This window comes from Chiloscyllium punctatum, chromosome 5 (genome assembly GCF_047496795.1).
Source record: "Chiloscyllium punctatum isolate Juve2018m chromosome 5, sChiPun1.3, whole genome shotgun sequence".
In the NCBI taxonomy this organism is placed as follows: domain Eukaryota; kingdom Metazoa; phylum Chordata; class Chondrichthyes; order Orectolobiformes; family Hemiscylliidae; genus Chiloscyllium; species Chiloscyllium punctatum.
This window is the reverse complement of record NC_092743.1, coordinates 127077654-127098813: the sequence shown is the minus strand read 5'-3', so window position 1 is coordinate 127098813 and position 21160 is coordinate 127077654. Positions and strand designations below refer to the sequence as shown.

Sequence of the window (21160 nt, the reverse complement as noted above, 5' to 3'; positions counted from 1 at the left end):
TGATTAGAACTTTCTAACTGCATACATAACTAATTCAGTGCTAACCAGAGATTTCTTAGTTAATGAGCTGTTCAGTGGATAAACTTAATGAATTATGAAGTGAGTGAAGTTGAAGATACTTTTTTCTTCTTCTACTCAGGCTTACTGAGTTATACTTTTTCATAAATTGGAAAAGGTTGAGTAGTTGAAAATGCATGTTAGAATTTTCTCTGAAATGGAATGTAAAGAAGAAAATGATGACTGAATGAATACTTTTAACTGATTTTCTTTTATTTTAGTGCCATGCGTGTATTACTTTCCAAGCTCCCAAGGCCATGGATTGTGGATGAGAAAAAAGATGATGGATATACTGCTCTGCATTTAGCAGCACTTAACAATCATGTTGAAGTAGCAGAATTACTGGTACATCAGGTAAGCTTGCCATGGAGTTTATATTCGGAAATGTTTGTCTCACAATGCAAAAAAGCTGCTGCAATTCAATGAGGACAATTTATACCTGCAGATTCACTAATCTCATGATGTGTTAACCCTAAATTACTTACTTTAACCTTGTGTAGCTTAGAGCTCTAAATTTTGGAACAAGTGGGTTCGAAAACAGTTGAGAGCAGCATGGCCTCACAAAAGAAGGAAATGCTAATCTGTTGAGATATTTCAAATTATTGTGACTGCTGCTATTTTGTCAGTTGTAGGTGGTTGTACCATTGGTAGTTAGAGTCTGGGAGAGGTACTTGAAATGTGGAGGCTGAAGGTGGGTTGATAATGAATTGCAGGAGTGGTGTGAAGGTGTTATTTTAGATTTTTTGCTCGAAATTCTGGTCTACGAGAAGCTGAATGTTTTTTACGTCTATTTGTCATCAAATGGATTTTTTTGAAATGTAACCTGTTTTATTTTTCTAATGACCCTTTTGAGAGATGTTATTGTGCACCTCAGGAATAGGCAGGAACTGAACCTGGGCATACCAGTCCAGGAGTAAGTGTACAAGAAGGCCCAAGAAGTTGCTTTGTCTTCTGGTCATGCAGTAATTTCACCCGAGTCTCCTTATTCCTAAGGCTGCTCTTCCAATAATGAACTGCTGTTAGATAATTGGTATGATCCATCAGTCAGGACACAATGTTTAAGTATTTGATTCACTTTTGTTTTAGGGCAATGCTAACCTGGATATCCAAAATGTAAACCAGCAAACTGCATTGCATCTCGCTGTTGAGCGTCAACACACTCAAATTGTTCGGGTAAGAAAATCTGTTCAAATGCAAAATAATCTGTGTAAAATGTGATGTGCGGATAATTAGTTGACTGTTGAGGAAAATGTTTTTTTGTAGAAAAAAATATATCTTTGAATGCTCAGTGCCCTATTCTGCAATAAGAAAATTTATACAAATTTTTATTTGCATAACTGTTTAATATATTGTGACAATTTCTTTGTTCAGTTAGAATATGACTGAACACATACAAAGTTTCCACTCAAGTCTTGATTAAGAGGGCTAAGAATCGTCCAATTTAGAGTTTAGACAAAATGGCATTATTAAACCAATTGCTCTGTGAGGGAAGATGATAACCAATGGAATTTCATTTTTTTTAAAAGCTACTAGTTCGTGCTGGTGCAAAATTGGACATCCAGGATAAAGATGGTGATACACCTCTCCATGAAGCCCTGAGACATCATACTTTATGTCAGCTCCGTCAACTGCAGGATATGCAGGATGTGGGAAAAGTTGATAGTGGCTGGGAGCCCTCCAAGAACACAGTAAGAATATTTTACTCCTTAATTGTTAGTTTTGTGGTGTACTATGTGCATCTCAACATTTTTGCTTAATATTTATATAAATGGCTGTTTTGCATTTACAGTACTTGAAAGTGATGTTGTCGCAGTCATTTTGGGACTGTTGGGCTGCTGTTTTGTTATAGAGACAACTGATGGTAGCTTATCTACATCAGGCAAGGGAGAGGTTGAGGAGTGTCTTCATGGTAATCTCAACCAGTGCAGGAATTGCATAAGCATGCCCTGAACTTCCTGTTGCTTGCCATTCCAACATTTCCATCCTGGGCGTCTGCAGGAATAGTACTTCATTTTCTTACAAACTTTACATTCCTCTCGCCACAATATTGAGTTTAACAACTTCAGTGCATAACTTCTGTTCTCTGGGGCAGCACAGTGGCTCAGTGGCTAGCACTGCTGCCTCACAGGTTAGATTCCAACCTTGGGTGACTGTCTGTGTGGAGTTTGCACATTCTCCCCGTGTCTGCGTGGGTTTCCTCCAGGTGCTCCGGTTGCCTCCCACAGTTGAAATATGTGCAGGTCAGGTGAATTGGCCATGCTAAATTGCCCATAGTGTTAGGTGCATTAGTCAGAGGGAAATGGGTCTGGGTTACTGTTTGGAGGGTCAGTATGGACTTGTTGGGCTGAAGGGTCTGTTTCCACACTGTAGGGAATCTAATATTGACAGCAACCATTATACCTAAGCTGCACTGTTCTGCCACAGCCTGTCCAATAGCCTGAGTTCTGTAATCAACATGCCAGGGCAGTTCCTTTATTGATTTCTGATACTATAAATCACTACTGCACATAATATTTGGAGGTCCATGCAGTGGGAAAAACAATATTATTGGGAGCCCTGCTTGTAAATCCCTATCACCACCATTGCTGGCTTTTCTCTCAGCAAAGGTGACCATTTTTCTCCTATTCACACTGGTCATTTATACATCATCAGAAATCACTCGCTAACAAGGATGAATGCCCATCAAGGAAATCTGCATTATTGATCATCAGTTCAGTTGGTTCTTACATGATTGATGAGCTTGATTCTAGAGCTTCATCTCTGACCACACATTTGGCAAATGTTTCCAGGAGTTGGAATTGAACCTTGACGTTGAAATCAGTGGCATTCCTTTCTCCAGATACTTTGCCGTATTTCCTCTTGCCAACTGGTTAAAGAATTGTGTCCTTTCTTACAGCTTCATTCAAGTCGGTTTCTTCTGAGAGTCTCCCACATATTGATGTCTGTGTTGCATTTCTTGAGGGAATCCTTCAGGAAGTCATTGAAATGCTTCCTTTGTCATCCTCTTGCCTTTCTTAAGCTGGACGAAGGTAATTTGCTGTTGAAGTCAAAACACAGGCACCCTAAGCAGGTGGCCACCCAGCGGAGCTAGTTTCAGATGATCATGGTCTCAGTGCTGGTACTGTTGGCTGTGTCAAGGATACTAATGTTAGGATGCCTGTTCTCCCAGCTGATGGAGGCAGTCAGACTCAAATAATGTTGATGATGTTTCTCGAAGACTTCAAGTGGTGTCAATATGTAATCCAAGTTTTGGAGCCGTATGAATTAGCATGGATGTCATGGTCATTGAAGATGCTCATCCTTAGGCATCCAAAGATAGCTTTTGCAGATTGGAGATAATGTTGAAACTCTGTATCGATGTCAGTCTTAATTTAGATGTAGCTTTCCAGGTGATAGAAATGTTTGGGAGGCTTTCTCCATTGCTCTTAATGGAGGGATGGACCAGACTGTGACCTGAGAGGTTAGTGAGGAATTGAGTCGTCTTGAGGTTGAGGCTGAGACTAGTTTTTCATTATGCTTTTGTGAATGCATTAAGCGAGGCTTCAAGATTCTCTTCCAAGAGAGCAGAGGTGCCATCCATGTGCTGAAATTCCCCAAGTGAGGTTGTTGTTTTCTTCTTGGATTTCAACCGGTTGATGTTGAAAGATTTTCCATCCATCCTGTCCACACCACTAAGGAGCTTGTTCTTGACAAGGTGAAGGATGATGATGATGAAAATGGAGAAAAGAATGGAGGCAGTGTTACATCCCTACTTGACTGCTGTCTTGATCTCAAAGGATTCTGTCATATTACCATCGGTGAGAACTGACGCCAACATCTTGTCAAGGAGGAGACAGGATGTTGATGAATTTCTCTGGACAGCAGGCATTTGACAGGTTTTCCATTGCGCGCAAAGATTGACTTAGTCAAAAAGTCTTGGTTAGATGGATGAAGGTAATATAGAGTGGTTGATGTTGTCCCTGGCATTTCTCTTGGAGTTGCCAGGCAGTGAAGATCAGGTTTGGTCAGAAACTACACTGGCTTTCAGGAAGGATTTCGTCAGAGACTGGCAGAAGGTGCCTAACAAAGATTCGGTAACTACCTTCCTGGTGTTGAAGAGTAGGGAGATTCCTCAGTAGTTCGCATAGCTCACTTTTTCTCCTTTCTTGAAGACGACAACAGCAGAATCCCTGGGAGCAGCAGGGATTTCTTTTTTGTCCCAGATCTTCAGGAACAGTTGATGGAGTTGATGTGTATGCTCTGCTCCTCCAAGTTTGAAGATCTGCTTTGGACCCCAGTCTACACCTACAGCTTTTGCGTCTATCATGTATCTAGTGACCGTGTCAACTTCTACGCTAGTTGGGAGTCCAAGTTCATCTTTAATGAGAGTCAGGAATTTCTTCAAACACATCCCCGCTAACAATTGTATCGCAGTTTAGGAGTTCTTTTGAAGTGTTCTGTTCATTTGAGGTTAATGTTTATATTTACTGACATCACACTGATCGTTTATGCATATTCTACCCAGTAGTCAGTGGTCAAACTACCTTTGTTCTTTCTTTCAAGTGAATGAGATATTGGTAAGGTTTGATGCAGTGTTTTTAAAATTCTCACACTATGTTTTCCTTTCAGAAATAGGAATAGTAATGTTTGACGTTGAGAATTGCCATTTTGAACTGACCGTACAGGTTGTTCTGAGATAGGTTGTAACAGGTTTTGGGAAGGAAGACTCTGTGTCTACAGTTACCTGGGTTTGGTCGTATTGAATATAAAAAGGCAAAAAATTTGTTTCAAGGTGAATGAAACAAAAGCAAATTGTTGGAAAAGCTCAGCAGGCCTGGCAGCGTCTGTGGAGAGAAATCAGAGTTAAAGTTTTGGGTCCAATCACCCTTGCTCAGACTCTTTCTCTCCACAGATGCTGCCAGAACTAATGAACTTTTCCAGCAATTACTGTTTTTGTTTCTGGTTTCCAGCATCCGCAGTTCTTTCAGTTTTTATTTAAAGCTGAATGAATCGCCATCATATTTTTATCTGCTCAATAGACTTTTCTAAAGTTAAATCTGATATTACACTTATTAATTAATGTTTCCTCTAATATTAGCTCATATTTATCAAGTCAGAAGCGGTGGCATATGATTGTTCAGATATACTCTGCTGTGACTGTTAGATTGAGTCGACACCTGAAGCCAGAAGATTTTTATTTGTAATTTACATGTTCTACAAGACAAAATTGGATTGCTCTTTGATTTACTTTAATAATCTTAGAACTTTTACATGTGAAGACTTTTGTCTTTTTAGAAGTAACTCTCCAAAAATATAGCACTTTGATCATTTGGGTATGTCTTGTGCAAATTTGTAATACATTCCTTTTTCAGTTACTAATGGGTCTTGGAACGCAAGGAGCAGATAAGAAGAGTGCTGCTTCTATTGCTTGCTTCCTAGCTGCAAATGGAGCAGATCTTGCTATTCGCAACAAGAAAGGACAGTCACCACTCGATCTTTGCCCTGATCCAAACCTCTGTAAAGTCCTTGCAAAATGTCATAAGGAGAAAGTCAGGTCTGTATGTCAATATTAGTTCATCACTGTTGGTGTTGCAGGCTACATTCATTTTATCAACTCATTGCATATTAATTTTTAATATTAGTGAAGCTTAACTTGTAGGGGTTAATGGTAATTTGTTTTAAATCATTCTTTTAGCAATTTTTAGCAAATGTGCACTGTTCAGTGAGCACTAATTAAGCACTCAGTAATAAAGATGAAGCTACCTCATGGCTCAGAAGATTTATTGCGTAGGAAATTTCCAGTTTTGCGCAGGTCGTTTAGCAGGAAGTGGGGAAAGGCTACCCATAGGAATGCAGAATTTTATACATAGTGTATATATTCTTGTCTACCGACTGCCATAAGCAGCGTAATTGCCAATAGCGTTACCTTTTAGATGCCACACACTGGTTCCATTTTATCATTTCTCGATAACAATTAGTACATGCCTTAGAGAAACTAAGGGAAGAAAATAAGGGTTTTTGTGTGTAGAATATTTTTGAAAGGATTCTGCCCAATGGATTAATGCAGTGAAGAGCTGAAGTAGGCAAACCTGGAATGGTCTCAGGTTTGGCCTCTAATCTGTGCTGACAGATATTCTGCTATTGAGAGTCATATGCCTAAAATTGGGAATGGTTAATTAATCTCTGTGGTTGCAAATGATACCTTCACCTGCTGTCCGGTGTGTGGTCCTTTCAAGGTTGTGGTGCAGCAGTTTAATTGTCAGTTTGTATTTTATCAGAAATGGTGCATGTTCCCGGCCTGTCCACTCAGTGAGATTATCCATAATACTAAAACCACTGCCATACATACATAGTTGCAGCTCTTGACTCTGACTGCAGGAGGCTTCTGCAAAATGCATCAATGACATCAGACCATTCCATGCAGGGTGATGTCATTACCAGTGCAAGCACGGCTGGCAAGGGGGCCAAGAAGTCAAGGTGGAGGCTGGGGCTCAGCATGATGTTGGACAAGGGCTGGTGCTGGAACTGGAACTGGGATTAGTGGGAGATCCTGCATTGAAAATGGGGTGAACCGGTTGAAATTTCATCAATTAGATTTTATTTTTAAGAACAATTTTAAAAGTTTTCAAATGTTTCTAAACATGCACAGTTCCATCTTTAAAACTGGCTGCTGCTTTGTTTTGCTTGCCAGTGGCATCAGTGTGCTCTTTGCACCATCTACAGGTGGTGTTTATATGGATTACAGTCATATGTACTGTACAGAGAACAATTCTGATTGCTGCATGCCCATGTACATGTGCAGCAAAGAGGGAGCATTGCTGATGACTATGTTGGAAGTATGCATGTCAAGGTTCTCAAATAACTGAAAGCCACTTAGCCAAGTACCTGCAACTACCTTCAAAAGGGATGGGTTGAGGAGATCGAGAATAGGCAAGTGCTTTTCAGCAATCCTTCAATGTGCTTGATGTGTCTTGAATTTGAGGATTTGATTTTAAAATTCAGTCTCAACAGGGAGCTGATACACTTCCTGTAGGCATAGTTAATAAGGATCTTCTGTATTTTAGTGGACAGGTTGGATCACGTAGCCCTTCGATGATTAACAATGACACAGAGACTTTGGAAGAGTGCATGGTTTGTTCAGATATGAAGCGTGACACTTTGTTTGGACCTTGTGGACACATTGCGACTTGTTCTCTCTGTTCACCGCGTGTTAAAAAGTGCCTCATCTGTAAGGACCAGGTTCAATCGCGAACAAAGGTAAAAGAAACATTTCTCTCCCTTTTTCTTTACAGTTGCAATCTTTATTGCCATTTTCTTCTCTCAAATAAATTTCCTTGGACCTTCAATTCCTGTCCTTTCATAAACCTAATTAACTCCCAACATTGATACTCTGAATTAAATCTTTGATTGCTGGTGTGGGCTTGTATAATTGGAATAAATTGAGCATTGCCCAGTCTTTCCTGAGCAAGTACTCACTTTTACTATTTTCTGTCTTCTGCCTTCATCTCTCCACTTTGTATTTTATTATCCTGAATGTGAATCAAGTTCAAATTTGGCAGTATTAATGCCTTAGCAATTTTGGTTCACCAAACTGCACAACTTAAATTGTTCTTTTTATCAGCATAAACTGCATTAAATTGATGCATATACTTTTGCATCTAATTGTACTTCTAAACTTTTTTTATCGCAGAAGTAGGTGAGATTGTTAGGAATTGTCATACAAACATGAAGTAGGAGCAGAAGTACACCAGTTGGATTCTCAAACCTGATCCACTATTCAATGTGATTGTGGTTGATCTGTTTGTGTTTCGCATTCCACATCCTCAACTACACTGGCAATCTTTGATTGTCTTGCCTAATATAAATCTTAAAAATGTTTAATTACCCACCTCCACTACCTTCGAACATAGAGAGTCCCAAAGTCGGACAAGAATTTCTCTTCATCTCTGCCTTAAAAGATCGAATTCTAACTTTAGAATAGTTCCCCCGATTGTGGACTGGCCCACAAGAGGAAACATCCTTTCCAGATCAACCTTGTCAAGACCATTCTGAATTTTATAAACGTTAATCAAATCACCCGCTTGAAACTCCAGTAAAAACAAACCCACCTGTCCAACCTATCCTCCTAAGATAACTGACTCAGTACAGGTTTCAGTCGAGTAAACCTATTCTGCATCATCTCCAGCGCATTTATAGTCTTCCTTGCATAACGGGACCAAAGTACACTCAGTATTCAAGATCTGGTCTCACCAATGCCCTTTATAACTGACAGACAGCATCTTTTCATGTTCAGTTCCTCTCGTAATGAATAATAGTATCCCATTCTTGATTGTGTGTTGTACCTACATACTAACTTGGTGATTCATGCAGTAGAACACCTAAGTAGTTCTGCACCTCAGAGTTCTGCAATGGTTTTGCTTTTATGTAATACTCTGCTATTGCATTCTTCTGCTATTGCCAAAGTAAACAACTTCCCGTTTTCCCATGTTATACTCTATTTGCCAGACATTTGCCCACTCAGCCTACCTATATCCATCTACAGCCTCCTTTTGTCTTCAAAGCATACTTTCCTACCTATCTTGATGTTATCTTTAGTTACTGTGCCTTCACTCCCATCATCTAAGTATATATCTTTCTGACCTGCATTAGTTTTTTCATGCAAACAGTGGCAATATTTTAATCTGATTGACGATTAAATGATTAAAAGCTACAATGTTTTGAGTTAATTCATGATGAGAGAAATTCCAGTTACATCTTAATTTTCAAAATAACGTAAAGTGTATTCAATTACCCACAGATTGAGGAGTGCGTGGTATGTTCTGACAAGAAGGCAGCAGTCCTTTTTCAACCCTGCGGTCATATGTGCGCCTGTGAGAGTAAGTGACATAAATATTCATTCATATTTCAGATTCCAGCAACTGCAATATTTTGCTTTTATTAATTGATAATCTTTTGGATTGACATCATCTACTGTTTATATGCTACTGTGGATGTAAACTAGACAATATCTAGAATGTTCTGCTTTTTCATTGAAATTTTAAATCACTAAAACAAAATTGTGATATTCAGGGACCTGGGTTCGATTCCGCCCTCTGTTGGCTATATGGAGTTTAGTTATTTTCCTAGTGTCTGAATGGGTTTCCTCTGGGTGATTGTGTTTCCTCCCATAGTCCAAAGATGTGTAGGCTAGGTGGATTGGCCATGCTAAATTGCCCATAGTGTCCAAGGGTGCGTAGGTTCGGCAAATTAGCCATGGGATATGCAGGGTTGCAGGTATAGGGTAGGGTTGTGGGACTGGGTAGGATGACCTTTGGAGGGTCAGTGTGCACTTGATGGGCTATAAGGATTCTATGATTGTTGCAATGTCCACATGTCAAACAAAAACAGATGAATGTGTATTGTCAGCTATGACTCTACTGAAAGCATCTTTGCCTCAAAAGTTTGTGGATTTGAATTTTGCTCCAGAACTTGAGCACAACAATCTCGGCTATCACTCCATTGTAGTATTGAAAGACAGCTGCTCTATTAGAGCTGCCATCTTTAGGATAAGATGTTCAACTGAGACCCTGTCTGTTCTCTTAGTTCCTGTGGTAAACATTTGAAGAAGAGCTGGTAAGTTCCCTGCAGTGTCTCAGTTGACATTTATCCTTGAATCAAAGTCACATGATTGGATCATGAAAAAATTGCACTTTGTGGTAGTTTGCTTTGCCCAAATGGACCGCTACATTACAACAGTAACTGCAAAGGCCTTTCATTGGGTGTAAAGAACTGTGTGCCGTCCAGTGATCATGAAAAGCACTGTATAAATGCTTGATTTTTTGATTTTTTAAAAAATATCCACAGATTGTGCAAGCCTGATGAAAAAGTGTGTACAATGCCGGGCTGTCGTCGAGCGAAGAGTGCCTTTTATTATGTGTTGTGGTGGGAAAGGTACGGAAGATTCCAATGATGATCTTAGTGAGTGACTTCTTACCACCATCCATTTTTTTAAATTTTCTTATGATTTTCATTGCATTTAAATCTAGATTTTTTTTTCCTCAGTATAGATTTGGTTTGTGCACTTAATCCCATTTTTACTTGTGTGACAGCTTGCTTACCTGTAAAAATGTATATGTAAGATCATCTTAGAACTATATTGTCAGTACTGACTTGGAGCTATATTGCCATTCCTTTACTATTACTGAGTCAAGATCCTGGAGCTTCCTTCCTGACAGCATTGTGGCTGTTCTACACCTAGCAGACTGCAGTAATTTGAGAAGTCATCTCACCATCATAATCTTAAGGGCAATAAAAGATCGGCTATAAATGCTGGCTGAGCCAATGATGCTCACATTCATGAATGAATCACAAACAAAATTGGGTTACTTTTTTAATGAACGGTTAAAAAAAATTCCAATTTGGACAAGCAGAATTAATACTTTGTTTCAACAGCATGAAGAGAAGACTGGACTTAGCCTATTTGCATACATCATAAATTCAAGTATAAAGGTTTAGCAAATCTCCTTAAATGTGGAGTGTTTTTTAAGTTATGCCTGATAAAGGTACCATGTGGCTCTGACAGAATAATTATTTTAATCACAGAATCTACCACGGAACTTAAAAGGCATAAATTACACTATATTTATGTTAATACCTCAGTACCAGTGTATCAAATGGATATGCAATATTCAAAAATAATGTAATTGTTTACCCTCCTGTTCTGAAGGTTGTAGTTTGATGTCCTGATTGAGCCTAGACAGTGTCATTAGAATATTCGTTTCCAGTGGGCTTCAGAGCTGAGCTTAGTAATATTAGTACTTATTAAGCATCCATAAATGTGCAACAAATATAAGTCGAGTTAGCAATGAAGGGAACCTGGGATGATTCTTTCCCCCTCTTCCCATAGCTATGATATTTGATGTTGTAATTTCATAGCTACGCAAGAAAGCATAAATTTGTCACAGTGAACAAAATCTGGATGAACCTTGTTAGAAGTATTAAAGATGATGGTTAATTTTCTGCTTTCATATTCAATGTTAAACAGTGCCTTTCAGGTATGCCCATCAAAATGTGAGAATAAGAGAACAATGGAATTTTGAATGGACAGAAATCAGGCAGGCTTTATAATGTGCACTATCCTTTATACCAAGGTGATGTGATATGTACACCTGATGCATGTTACACAGCATTTACATATACATGATTGTGCCGATATATTCAGGTTGATTAACTACATGCCCCAGTAAGTTTATAGTTTCAAATAATTTTCTACTGCCTAAGTAGCTATTAAGTAATCTTACTGTGAGTTTAATAATAATTGCTGCTTAACATCATAGGCTTCACTGTACCTCTATGTGCCAAACCTTGTGAGAATTATAACTTGTGCTATCATAAGGCCTACATGGATTGACTCCATCCCCTACAGCAGATCTCCTGGATTACATCACCCAGTGTGGTCAAACTGCTGTTATTGTCCCAAATTACAAGCTGCTACTACTACTTCTGACAAGAATTTCATGATATACTAAATTGTTTGTCATTGGTTTAGTTTTTCATATCTCTCCAGTGTTTTCATCGCTGGGTAAATTAATTTTCCATTCATTTTATTCAATTATTTATTGGCCAGAAATTGCTGTTATGCTTCTCTAAAGTGCTTCATGAAGTCTTTCTAAATATTAATAATTATGTAATATATGAACACATCATTGGCATTTGTTCACTTGAGTGCCACCTCTCATTCAACAACATTGTGGGCGGCACGGTGGCACAGTGGTTAGCACTGCTGCCTCACAGCGCCAGAGACCCGGGTTCAATTCCCGCCTCAGGTGACTGACTGTGTGGAGTTTGCATGTTCTCCCCGTGTCTGCGTGGGTTTCCTCCGGGTGCTCCGGTTTCCTCCCACAGTCCAAAGATGTGCAGGTCAGGTGAATTGGCCATGCTAAATTGCCCGTAGTGTTAGGTAAGGGGTAGATGTAGGGGTATGGGTGGGTTGCGCTTCGGCGGGGCGGTGTGGACTTGTTGGGCTGAAGGGCCTGTTTCCACACTGTAAGTAATCTAATCTAATCTAATCTAACATTGACAACAGACTACATTTTGACACCATGATGTAGCAAAATGCATCACTGGATAATTTCTTTATTTGTTCGCAGGCATTGGAGGCTAGGTCTATTTATTGGGCACCTCTCACTGCCCTTAAGGAAATGTTAGCCACCCGCCTTGAATCATTTCATTTCAGGTGGGGTTGGTATGCCCACAGTCCTGTTAGAAAGGAAGTTCTGGGTTAGTGCAGGAATGGTGATATTGTTTCAATCAGGATGGTATACAGCTTGAATGGTAATTTGCAGGTGATGTGACCTCGCCCTTCTCTGTGGTAGAGGTTGAAGGTTTGAAAGTTGCTGAGGAACTGAGATTTCTGAGGTTGAGATATTGAGTTGACACCTTGTTAAGTGATGGTTCATCTATAGTTATAGAATCTTTTTAAAGTCTATCCAGTAAAAAATAATCACCCCACTCTTGTGTAATTAAGTACTTGAAAATTAGCCAGTAATGTTTTGATGTGACACTGTTTAACTCTGAAAAACTCTAGTTTTACATGATGTGCTCCTAATTTGACTTGTTTTTTTCAGTCAGCCTTCTTATAGACAGAAAAACCTTGCAGACTGTTCATTTTACAGGTCCTTTAGTTGGAAATAATGTTAGAAGGTCACATTTTTAAAACAGTCAATACCATATTCCATTAAGTTGGCTTTTGGGCAACTTTCTTGGGTAGTTTGCTAGATTTGTATGTTTTTGCTGTTCAAAAATCTTGATTTATTTTAAAACATTAGTCTGGTGGTCAGGCTATTAGATGTACTCACCCCTGGAACCTGACTTTGGTGACCAGTTTCTGCTTAACGATAAATAGTTTCTGAAAATGTAAGTATAGTTTATTTTGGTTCTGTTGTAAGCTCATTGCACAAATTGTCCACAATTGAAGAACAGATTAAAACCTCATTTGCTGGGTATAAAAATGGAAAGTGTGAGAACAGTAGAATTCATTCTGGTGTACCATTCTGCGTTCAGTTAAAAGTTAAACAAACTAAAATGAGCTGCAGCCTAGGTTCTGCATCAGTGCAAATCAAAGGAACATCCAGACCAGTTGGCCCTTCAGGCAACTCATTAATAACTGGGTTAGTTCCAAATTTATGTAAACTGTTGTGTGATTGCCTACTCAATTATTCTCCTAAAATCATGTTTATCATCATGTCTCCAAGGCTGCTGCTGCTTCTTCATCCCTGGAGACGGTCCTGTTCATCTAGCAGGACAAACCCAATAAAAATGGGTGCACAGCAGTATGTGTTCAGTATCTTTGTTGACTTAAAATTGCATGTCATGACATCTCATTGTTTCACATTACACATAAGAAAGGAAAACTTGTGCTGATGATTAAATATTGTAATATTTCAACTGATGAATCAGTTTTCTTCCATTGAGCAAGCACTAACAAAAGCAAGGCACACAGTACACTCTGTATGGTTCATTTCAATGTCCATCACCGTACTGGCGGAGGTCTGATGGATGTATAAGGTGGTGGGAGAAACGACATTAGGATATAACCTACTTGAAGTTGCTTTCACCAGTCTATCTATTGCAGACATGTCTGCCTATGACATGATTGGTAGGTCTGAATTCTGCATAGTTGTGGAATTCCATGTTCTGCCTTCACATGTAGGACACTGTCTATCGTATCATTTGACACAACCATTACTTTCTGTGCGAACAGCTCAAAATTGGGCATCTGTGAGGCAGGCCATCAAGAATAGTAGAACTATTTTCCAACCCAATCTACAGTGCCTTTGCCTAATATATTCCCACTTCTCAAAAGCTGTCAAGTTAAATGGTCAAATTAGTTCAAACAGCATTCCATAACAGAGGAACATATCGAACAATAGATGCAGGTAGAGTTAAAGCAGGACTTTTTCTAACCCTGTATTGGAGAAATGGAAACTTGGTTTGGTGACTAGGGAATAAGTGGGCAAGAAAGTATCTTCAGAGCAATGGGCAAAAGCTTTTCCAGATTTGTACTGGACTAACAAGACCTTAACTATGTTGATGTTTGAGTTGAAAGGATTTTCATTTAATTACTTGGTACTGAGTAGAAGTAATAAGGATCTTTAAACCCGTGACCAGAGCCATATCCAGTGAAAATGAATAGCAGGGGTATTTCTTTTAAGATTTTTTTGAATAAAGTCCAGCATTGATACTGGATAATATTAGATAGCAAGGTAAAGAAATCAATATTTAAACTGTTACCAGATTGTTTTATGTCAGTGATACATGACTGGCAATGATCAAATCAAGTATGTGTCCATTGAAAATTTTACACTGTAATGGATTTCTCAGGAGCTTGCTTGTATTACAGGTAGTGGAAACATTACTGCTCTTCAACGAGACAAAGACAATACCAACGTCAATGCAGATGTTCAGAAGCTTCAGCAACAGTTACAAGATATCAAAGAGCAGGTACAATGCTGACAAGGATAAGACACTGATCTGAGGTGCAAATTCTGCTCGGTGAACATAAAGGAAATGGTTAAAATGGATGAGAACTAAGTAGCAAATAAACTGCAGATGTACTTTTGTCATGCAGTACATGTTCTAGGTTGATTAGAAAGTTGCTGGAGGTTCCTTTCAGACTGCCACCTGTTAATTCTGCATTCAGCCTCAGTCCTCATTGTTTACAGGTTTACCTTTCATCTATTTTAATAGTTTTGAAGGAATTAAGCCATATTTTATTTCTTTTAATAGAATTTAGAGCGCAGAAGTAAACTATTTCGCCTATCTTGCTATAATGCTTAAGTTTTATTGCAATGTACTGATTTGCAGAATTGCAAGTCGATGGCTATGTTAATAATACATATAGTAATTAATAAATATTTTGCTCAATGTTTTGCTGAAGGTAGGAAAGGCAAGATCAATATTTGTGCTTTTCTCTGAAGTGGGAAAAGTGAACTCTATGCCACCGATCACTTGTTACCTGACTTAATGATCCAAAAGCAGGTTGAATATGTAACACCTTGACTAAATAATGCATTAAGATAGAAACACATTGCTGGAGAAACCAAATAGAATATTAGAAAATGTTTATATATTGCTGACTTTGATCTGGAGTCTAACCCTGAATTTAATTCCAGGGAACCTGTTTAAATGGGATTTTTATATAGTAAAGTCTCATTGTCCACTAGCTGCTCGCTTATTAGAGAGAGGTGACTGGTGGTGGGTTTCACCTGAGCCTCAGGTAAAGGGAAAGGTTGAGAAGGAGAGTCATCACGATGACTTCAACAGGGGTGGGAATTGAACCCATGTTACATCGTAAACCACGAGTTAAGACCATAAGACATAGGAGTGGAAGTAAGGCCATTCGGCCCATCTAGTCCACTCCGCCATTCAATCATGGCTGATGGGCATTTCAACTCCACTTACCCGCATTCTCCCCGTAGCCCTTAATTCCTCGAGACAACAAGAATCTATCAATCTCTGCCTTGAAGACAATTAGTGTCCCGGCCTCCACTGCACTCTGCGGCAATGAATTCCACAGGTCCACCACTCTCTGGCTGAAGAAATGTCTCCGCATTTCTGTTCTGAATTTACCCCCTCTAATTCTAAGGCTGTGTCCACGGGTCCTAGTCTCCTTACCTAACGGAAACAATTTCCTAGCATCCACCCTTTCCAAGCCATGTATTATCTTGTACGTCTCTATTAAGTCTCCCCTTAATCTTCTGAACTCCAATGAATACAATCCCAGGATCCTCAGCCGTTCCTCATATGTTAAACCAACCATTCCAGGGATCATCCGTGTGAATCTTCGCTGGACACGTTCCAGTGCCAGTATGTCCTTCCTGAGGTGTGGGGACCAAAACTGGACACAGTACTCCAAATGGGGCCTAACCAGAGCTTTATAAAGTCTCAGTAGCACAACGGTGCTTTTATATTCCAATCCTCTTGAGATAAGTGACAACATTGCATTTGCTTTCTTAATCATGGGCTCAACCTGCATGTTCAATTCCCGCCTTGGGCAACTGTCTATGTGGAGTTTGCACATTCTCCCAGTGTCTGCTTGGGTTTCCTCTGGGTGCTCCGGTTGCCTCCCACAGTCCAAAGATGTGCAGTTCAGGTGAATTGGCCATGCTAAATTGCCTGTAGTGTTAGGTGAAGGGGTAAATATAGGGGAATGGGTCTGGGTGGGTTGCTCTTCGGAGGGTCGGTGTGGACTTGTTGCGCCAAACGGCCTGTTTCTACACTGTAAGTAATCTAATCTAATCTAATCTAATCTGAGCAGCATAATAGAACTTCAAGTTCCAGGGAAAAATCATATCGGACTTAACTTCTTGTTCCTCTCTCCACAGGTGCTGCTCAACCTGCTGAGTTTTTCCAGCACATTGGTTTTATTTTCAGATTTCCAGCACCTGCAGTATTTTGCTTTTGTTTTCGTAATTCTGGTATTTTCTGTTTCAGACCATGTGCCCAGTATGTTTGGATCGCTTAAAGAATATGATCTTCCTCTGCGGGCATGGGACATGTCAGCTTTGTGGTGACCGAATGAGTGAATGCCCTATTTGCCGTAAAGCCATAGAACGCAGGATTCTCTTGTACTAAACATAAACATTGTCTGAGTACAAAGTGAAGCACTACAACCACACCTGTATAATATTTGCAAATAAATTATTTTGGGTAGCTTTTTTCCTGTTTTGGGCTATAACATTTGGATCCTAACCTCTAGAGTCTTTTCCATGGCATAATATTATCATATGAAAAATCTTAAATTTATATGCATCATCATCAAACCTGTTTGGAAAGATTCTCCCAGCTTCATGCTTAGCTCCTAATGTACCTGATTGCATTCCTAGCACAGTTAGAAGAGTTCTTCGGTCAAAATAGGAAAGCAGTAAATAAGGTCGTTGTCTCCTCGGTGCAGAAAATAGAAGCTGACTCTTTAAACTTTGTTCAATAATAATTTGTTTATTTTCAAACACATTTCTGTTTTACGTTTCTGACTTTTTTTTGCAGGTTTTGAACTTAGATTGCATTGGTTGAGACTTTTTCTGTGGGTAATCATTTATAACGCATAGGTAACAGTACTTCCTTTCTAAAGTCCCACAGCTTGGGTAAAAAGCCTACAAAATTAAATTGGCTTTATAAATTCAGAATTCAACAAATCAATTAATTTTTGCAGTACCTTATCTTGCATGCATGTATTCAAAGTGTGTTGTCTGAACCTGAATTGTTTGCCGATTAAATCAGTGCTATTTTGTACTACATGGAGAAGTTTAAATAGACTGAACTCTGTGCATGGTGTGGAATTTTAATATTGCAGTATTCTCGTCAGTGCTACTACATCAAACTGACATAGATTAAAAAATGACTTTATATTGCGTTTCCAAAGCATTTTGTAGACTGTCCTCCAAAGAAACATGATCGTGTGCACAAGCTTAAGTAGCCCTTGGGTTGGCATGGTAGTTTGGCAGTTATCAGAGTTTGGTACAAATATTAACAGACAAAATGAACAATTGTAGGAAGAAGCATGAGCAATGTGTGCTGCAAAAGCCAGCAAAGTGATTTGAGGTTTATTGCAATTGAAAACTGAAAGGAGTTGAAAGCTTTGCTCGTTAGAGTTCAAGATGTGTGGGAGAGTCTGAGCTGACAGGCAGTAGTTTGACGGATATGGAAATACTAAATGATGCTGTCAGTTTCTGACGGTGTTTAATTGCATGTATGTTTGCATGTTCAGGTGTTCTAACATACTTTGAATTCTAATCATGCATATATTGATCATCATGGAGTTATTTTGAAGTTTAATTTATTTGCAAACTTCAGATAATGTAGGTGTGCAAAGGCAGATATTCCTTTCTCCTTTCTGGTAAAGTGCGCAAGCCATTTCATTAGCAACATTACATAACCTGGCTAAAATCAGGAGGTCAGTGTAAAATTATAGTTGGCAGTCCAAATCCCAGCAGTGAATGGTGTTCATATACTTGCACCAGTGGATTGCTGAAACAGCAATGAATTTTGATCTCAAATCATCTTCTCTGTTGCCAGTAGCTGTGACTTTTTAAGCAAGAACTAAATTTTTAAATATGCAGGAATGCATTAATAAAATTTTGTTGAGTTTAGATAACTGTGTCCTCATTTTCATGTTTTTTTTAATGTGGTTTCCTATTGACATTGATACATTGAGTCCAAATCAGATTTTTAAATACCTTTCTACAATGCATTGTGGCCCTAGTTATCTTGTATGCATTGATATATGTGATTTCTGTGACAAAAACAAACCGTTAAATTCCTCAAGCAACTGTTAAAACTATTCTGCATGCTAAAATCAGATAGGATATCTTGGAAATCTAACATGGTAGGTTTCAAGGATTCATTTATTTGGAATGAAGCAATTTTGAATTAAAATGGCAATTGGCAGGGAAAGCAATGCACATTAAAAAAATGATCCAATAAAAATTCTGAAATGAAATTAGAAGATATTTGCAATTAAGTAAGATGGCATTTACATAAACAGTTTAGCCATTTTCTTTACTTTGAAGTCTCTGGGGTGTGCAAATATCTGTAGTTTGATTCTGGCAAATCACGACACAGGGTCACATTGATAGAATTGCTAGGTTTAATTCTTGAATTTATTTTGAAACCAAGAGCTTCTTCTCCACACCACAATAATTCTAAACATCTACGGAATGCTTAGGTCCAGATTGCACAGCTTATCAACGTTTAAATTTAAAATCCAAGCAGAACATTTGTCCATTTTACTTGAGCCTGTCTTGTCTTACTAATGTTTAAGGTTTGTTTTATTTGTTTCAGATTGTACTTTGGTACATCCTCAATTGTTTTGCCATAGTACAATAAAATGTTTGAATATTGTACTAATTTTTTATAAACATAATTTACAAATTAATTCAGTGATAACAAGAGGACTTGTACAGCAATATTTCTTGTCAAATTGCATTTCATATTTAAAATTAATGATTTCAGATCATTAGTGTTAAGCTTTTGGCTTTGTGTGGTAATCTGGAAACCCTGAAGTCAAGGAGGCCACACAACTTTGGGTTGGTCTCGGATAGTCATGAACACGTCTTGCTAACTTGTACTAAAAGTTTGCATTTATCATTATTTGAAGATTGGCACCATTCCAACTTTTCTCCACACTATCTGCTTGTATTCCGTTTAATTCAGGAATGAGAAAATAGCTGATCAACCATGCCTCTGTTGAGCCTGAGAGTCTGTCTGTATTAAGCATAAGAAGGAAATGGACTGGGACAAAGTAAAGAAGGAAATCCTAGTTTTTACTATGTCTTACAATAGGATGCAAATTGGGATGAATTGCATTTTGCAAAATAAACACATGTTGAGTTTGATTTGCCTCTGTTTGTAATTGGTTCATCAACAATGCAACTGGCTATAGAACAAGATTAGCTACATTGTATTTATCTTATTTATTTAGTACTTTGCTTTAATTGCCAGTGGCATAATACCTTTTCTGTTGGGTCCTTATTCTCCAAGAATAAGGCTCTTGCACTAATATGGACTTGCTTTAATTTTACAATAGAATAAGCCAGTGTAATTTTTGAAAGTTATTCTTGCCTTACTGACTGTTCTGTTCAATATAGCTTTGTAGTAGTAAGTAGGTTTGCTGCTTATTGTATGATGAAGTTTTTGTAATGTTTATGCGAATTGCATTTAAAGCTATTTTGATTTATCAAATCACTTCACATTTTGTAAGTCAAATGCTTGTTACTAATGAATAAGTGGACATTTTAACTTTAGTTGCCCTTAAATGTTGAGTTGAATATTTTATTGCCTTTGTCTTTTATTTTTAATGGAAAATTGTCCTGCTTTAGACATCAGTGCAACTTAGGTTTCTGGGACAAAATCTGAGAACATGCCCATTACAGGGGATGGTTGCTGACCAAATTCTTTCTTCATTTTGTTAACTGTATAATGTCTGAATGCAGCTGTATTGTGCTTTGTCACTTAAAAATTGCACAACCAAGTTAAAGCTTTAGAAATAAAAGCTCATTTATATTCATTTGTTAACCACCTGAAGTGATTTAAAATCTGAGAAAATAAAACAAATGTTTCAAAAATTAAATGCGACATGACCAACACTGCTCCCACATCACAAGTGTGGATTCTGTGAGCCATCTTGAGGTTCCACTAGATACACAGGAAAATGTTTGTTTACAAATATGACTTTAAGAACAAGCAATGTTTCCTTTCAGATGGGATATGTTTGTGTTATAAGTAAAAGTAGGATGTTTGTTTCAAAATAGGATTTAAAAACTTTATGTAAAGCACCATGCTTTAGTTTTGTATGATTGCAATTATTTTCCATTGCGAATGTGCCAGCACTTAAATCTGTTTGTATGTATGAACATGTAAGCTTAATTCATTTTTTTTTAAACCATGGAACAAATGTGAAGTACTTGTTTTAATTCAGCCTGTAATCATGGCATATTTTATTAGGAAATTACAGCATGTCCCAGAATGAAGTGAAATCATTATTCAGTTAATGCCTTTTGATTACTGACTAAAGTATGTATTTTCTGAAATGATCCATATTTAACCTTCTATTTTCATGTTTTATAATTTGGTTTGTCTCCACAGTGTTAAATTATTTGCATAATAGGTGAACTTGTTGGATACCAATCTCAAAACAGTTAATGCAATGTATTATTTTGCTTTCAAAGTACTTAATTTGGAACAAAATTTAAAATTCTTGCAATTTAGTTTAACATTTATCTAATTATGTAAAGATGCCACAAAATAAATCAATCCATTTTTTCCAGCACAAGTCCGCATCCTAACATTTTTAGTTGAGAACTAAATTATTATTTACAATTAGCATGGTAATATTGATGAATCATATGAGAAAAAATAGTCTTATCCTTCTGATGATAAGACTTTATTTGGCCTGGGAGTGTGTAATATATTGCTGGTATTGTTGCCATGAGGATAAGTGTAACCAAAACAATCAAATTTGCTGAATGAACCCCACATGAAACAATTGCCAACAACGTTTTGCTTTTTGCTTTTATTTCAATATAACTCAGTTGCTCCATAGAAGTGTTCTCATAATTTGCGATGCCACCATTCTGATAGAGATCTG

General features: G+C 38.1%; 1 protein-coding gene across 2 annotated transcripts in view; it reads left to right on the top strand.

Moving 5' to 3' along the window:
* Positions 1–20080, top strand: part of mib1 (MIB E3 ubiquitin protein ligase 1) — a 151204-nt gene extending 131124 nt beyond the window's left edge. The window contains exons 13-21 of one of the 2 annotated variants that reach the window (XM_072571274.1): positions 279–411; positions 1144–1230; positions 1584–1745; positions 5409–5590; positions 7101–7293; positions 8834–8912; positions 9880–9966; positions 14417–14517; positions 16510–20080. In XM_072571274.1, the coding sequence (XP_072427375.1) occupies positions 279–411; positions 1144–1230; positions 1584–1745; positions 5409–5590; positions 7101–7293; positions 8834–8912; positions 9880–9966; positions 14417–14517; positions 16510–16650 (1165 nt within the window). In that variant the 3' untranslated portion in view covers positions 16651–20080. Of the gene's footprint in view, positions 1–278; positions 412–1143; positions 1231–1583; positions 1746–5408; positions 5591–7100; positions 7294–8833; positions 8913–9879; positions 9994–14416; positions 14518–16509 lie in introns of both variants that reach the window. The other variant, XM_072571273.1, reaches the window with a different exon arrangement.
* Positions 20081–21160: the final 1080 nt, after the last annotated feature.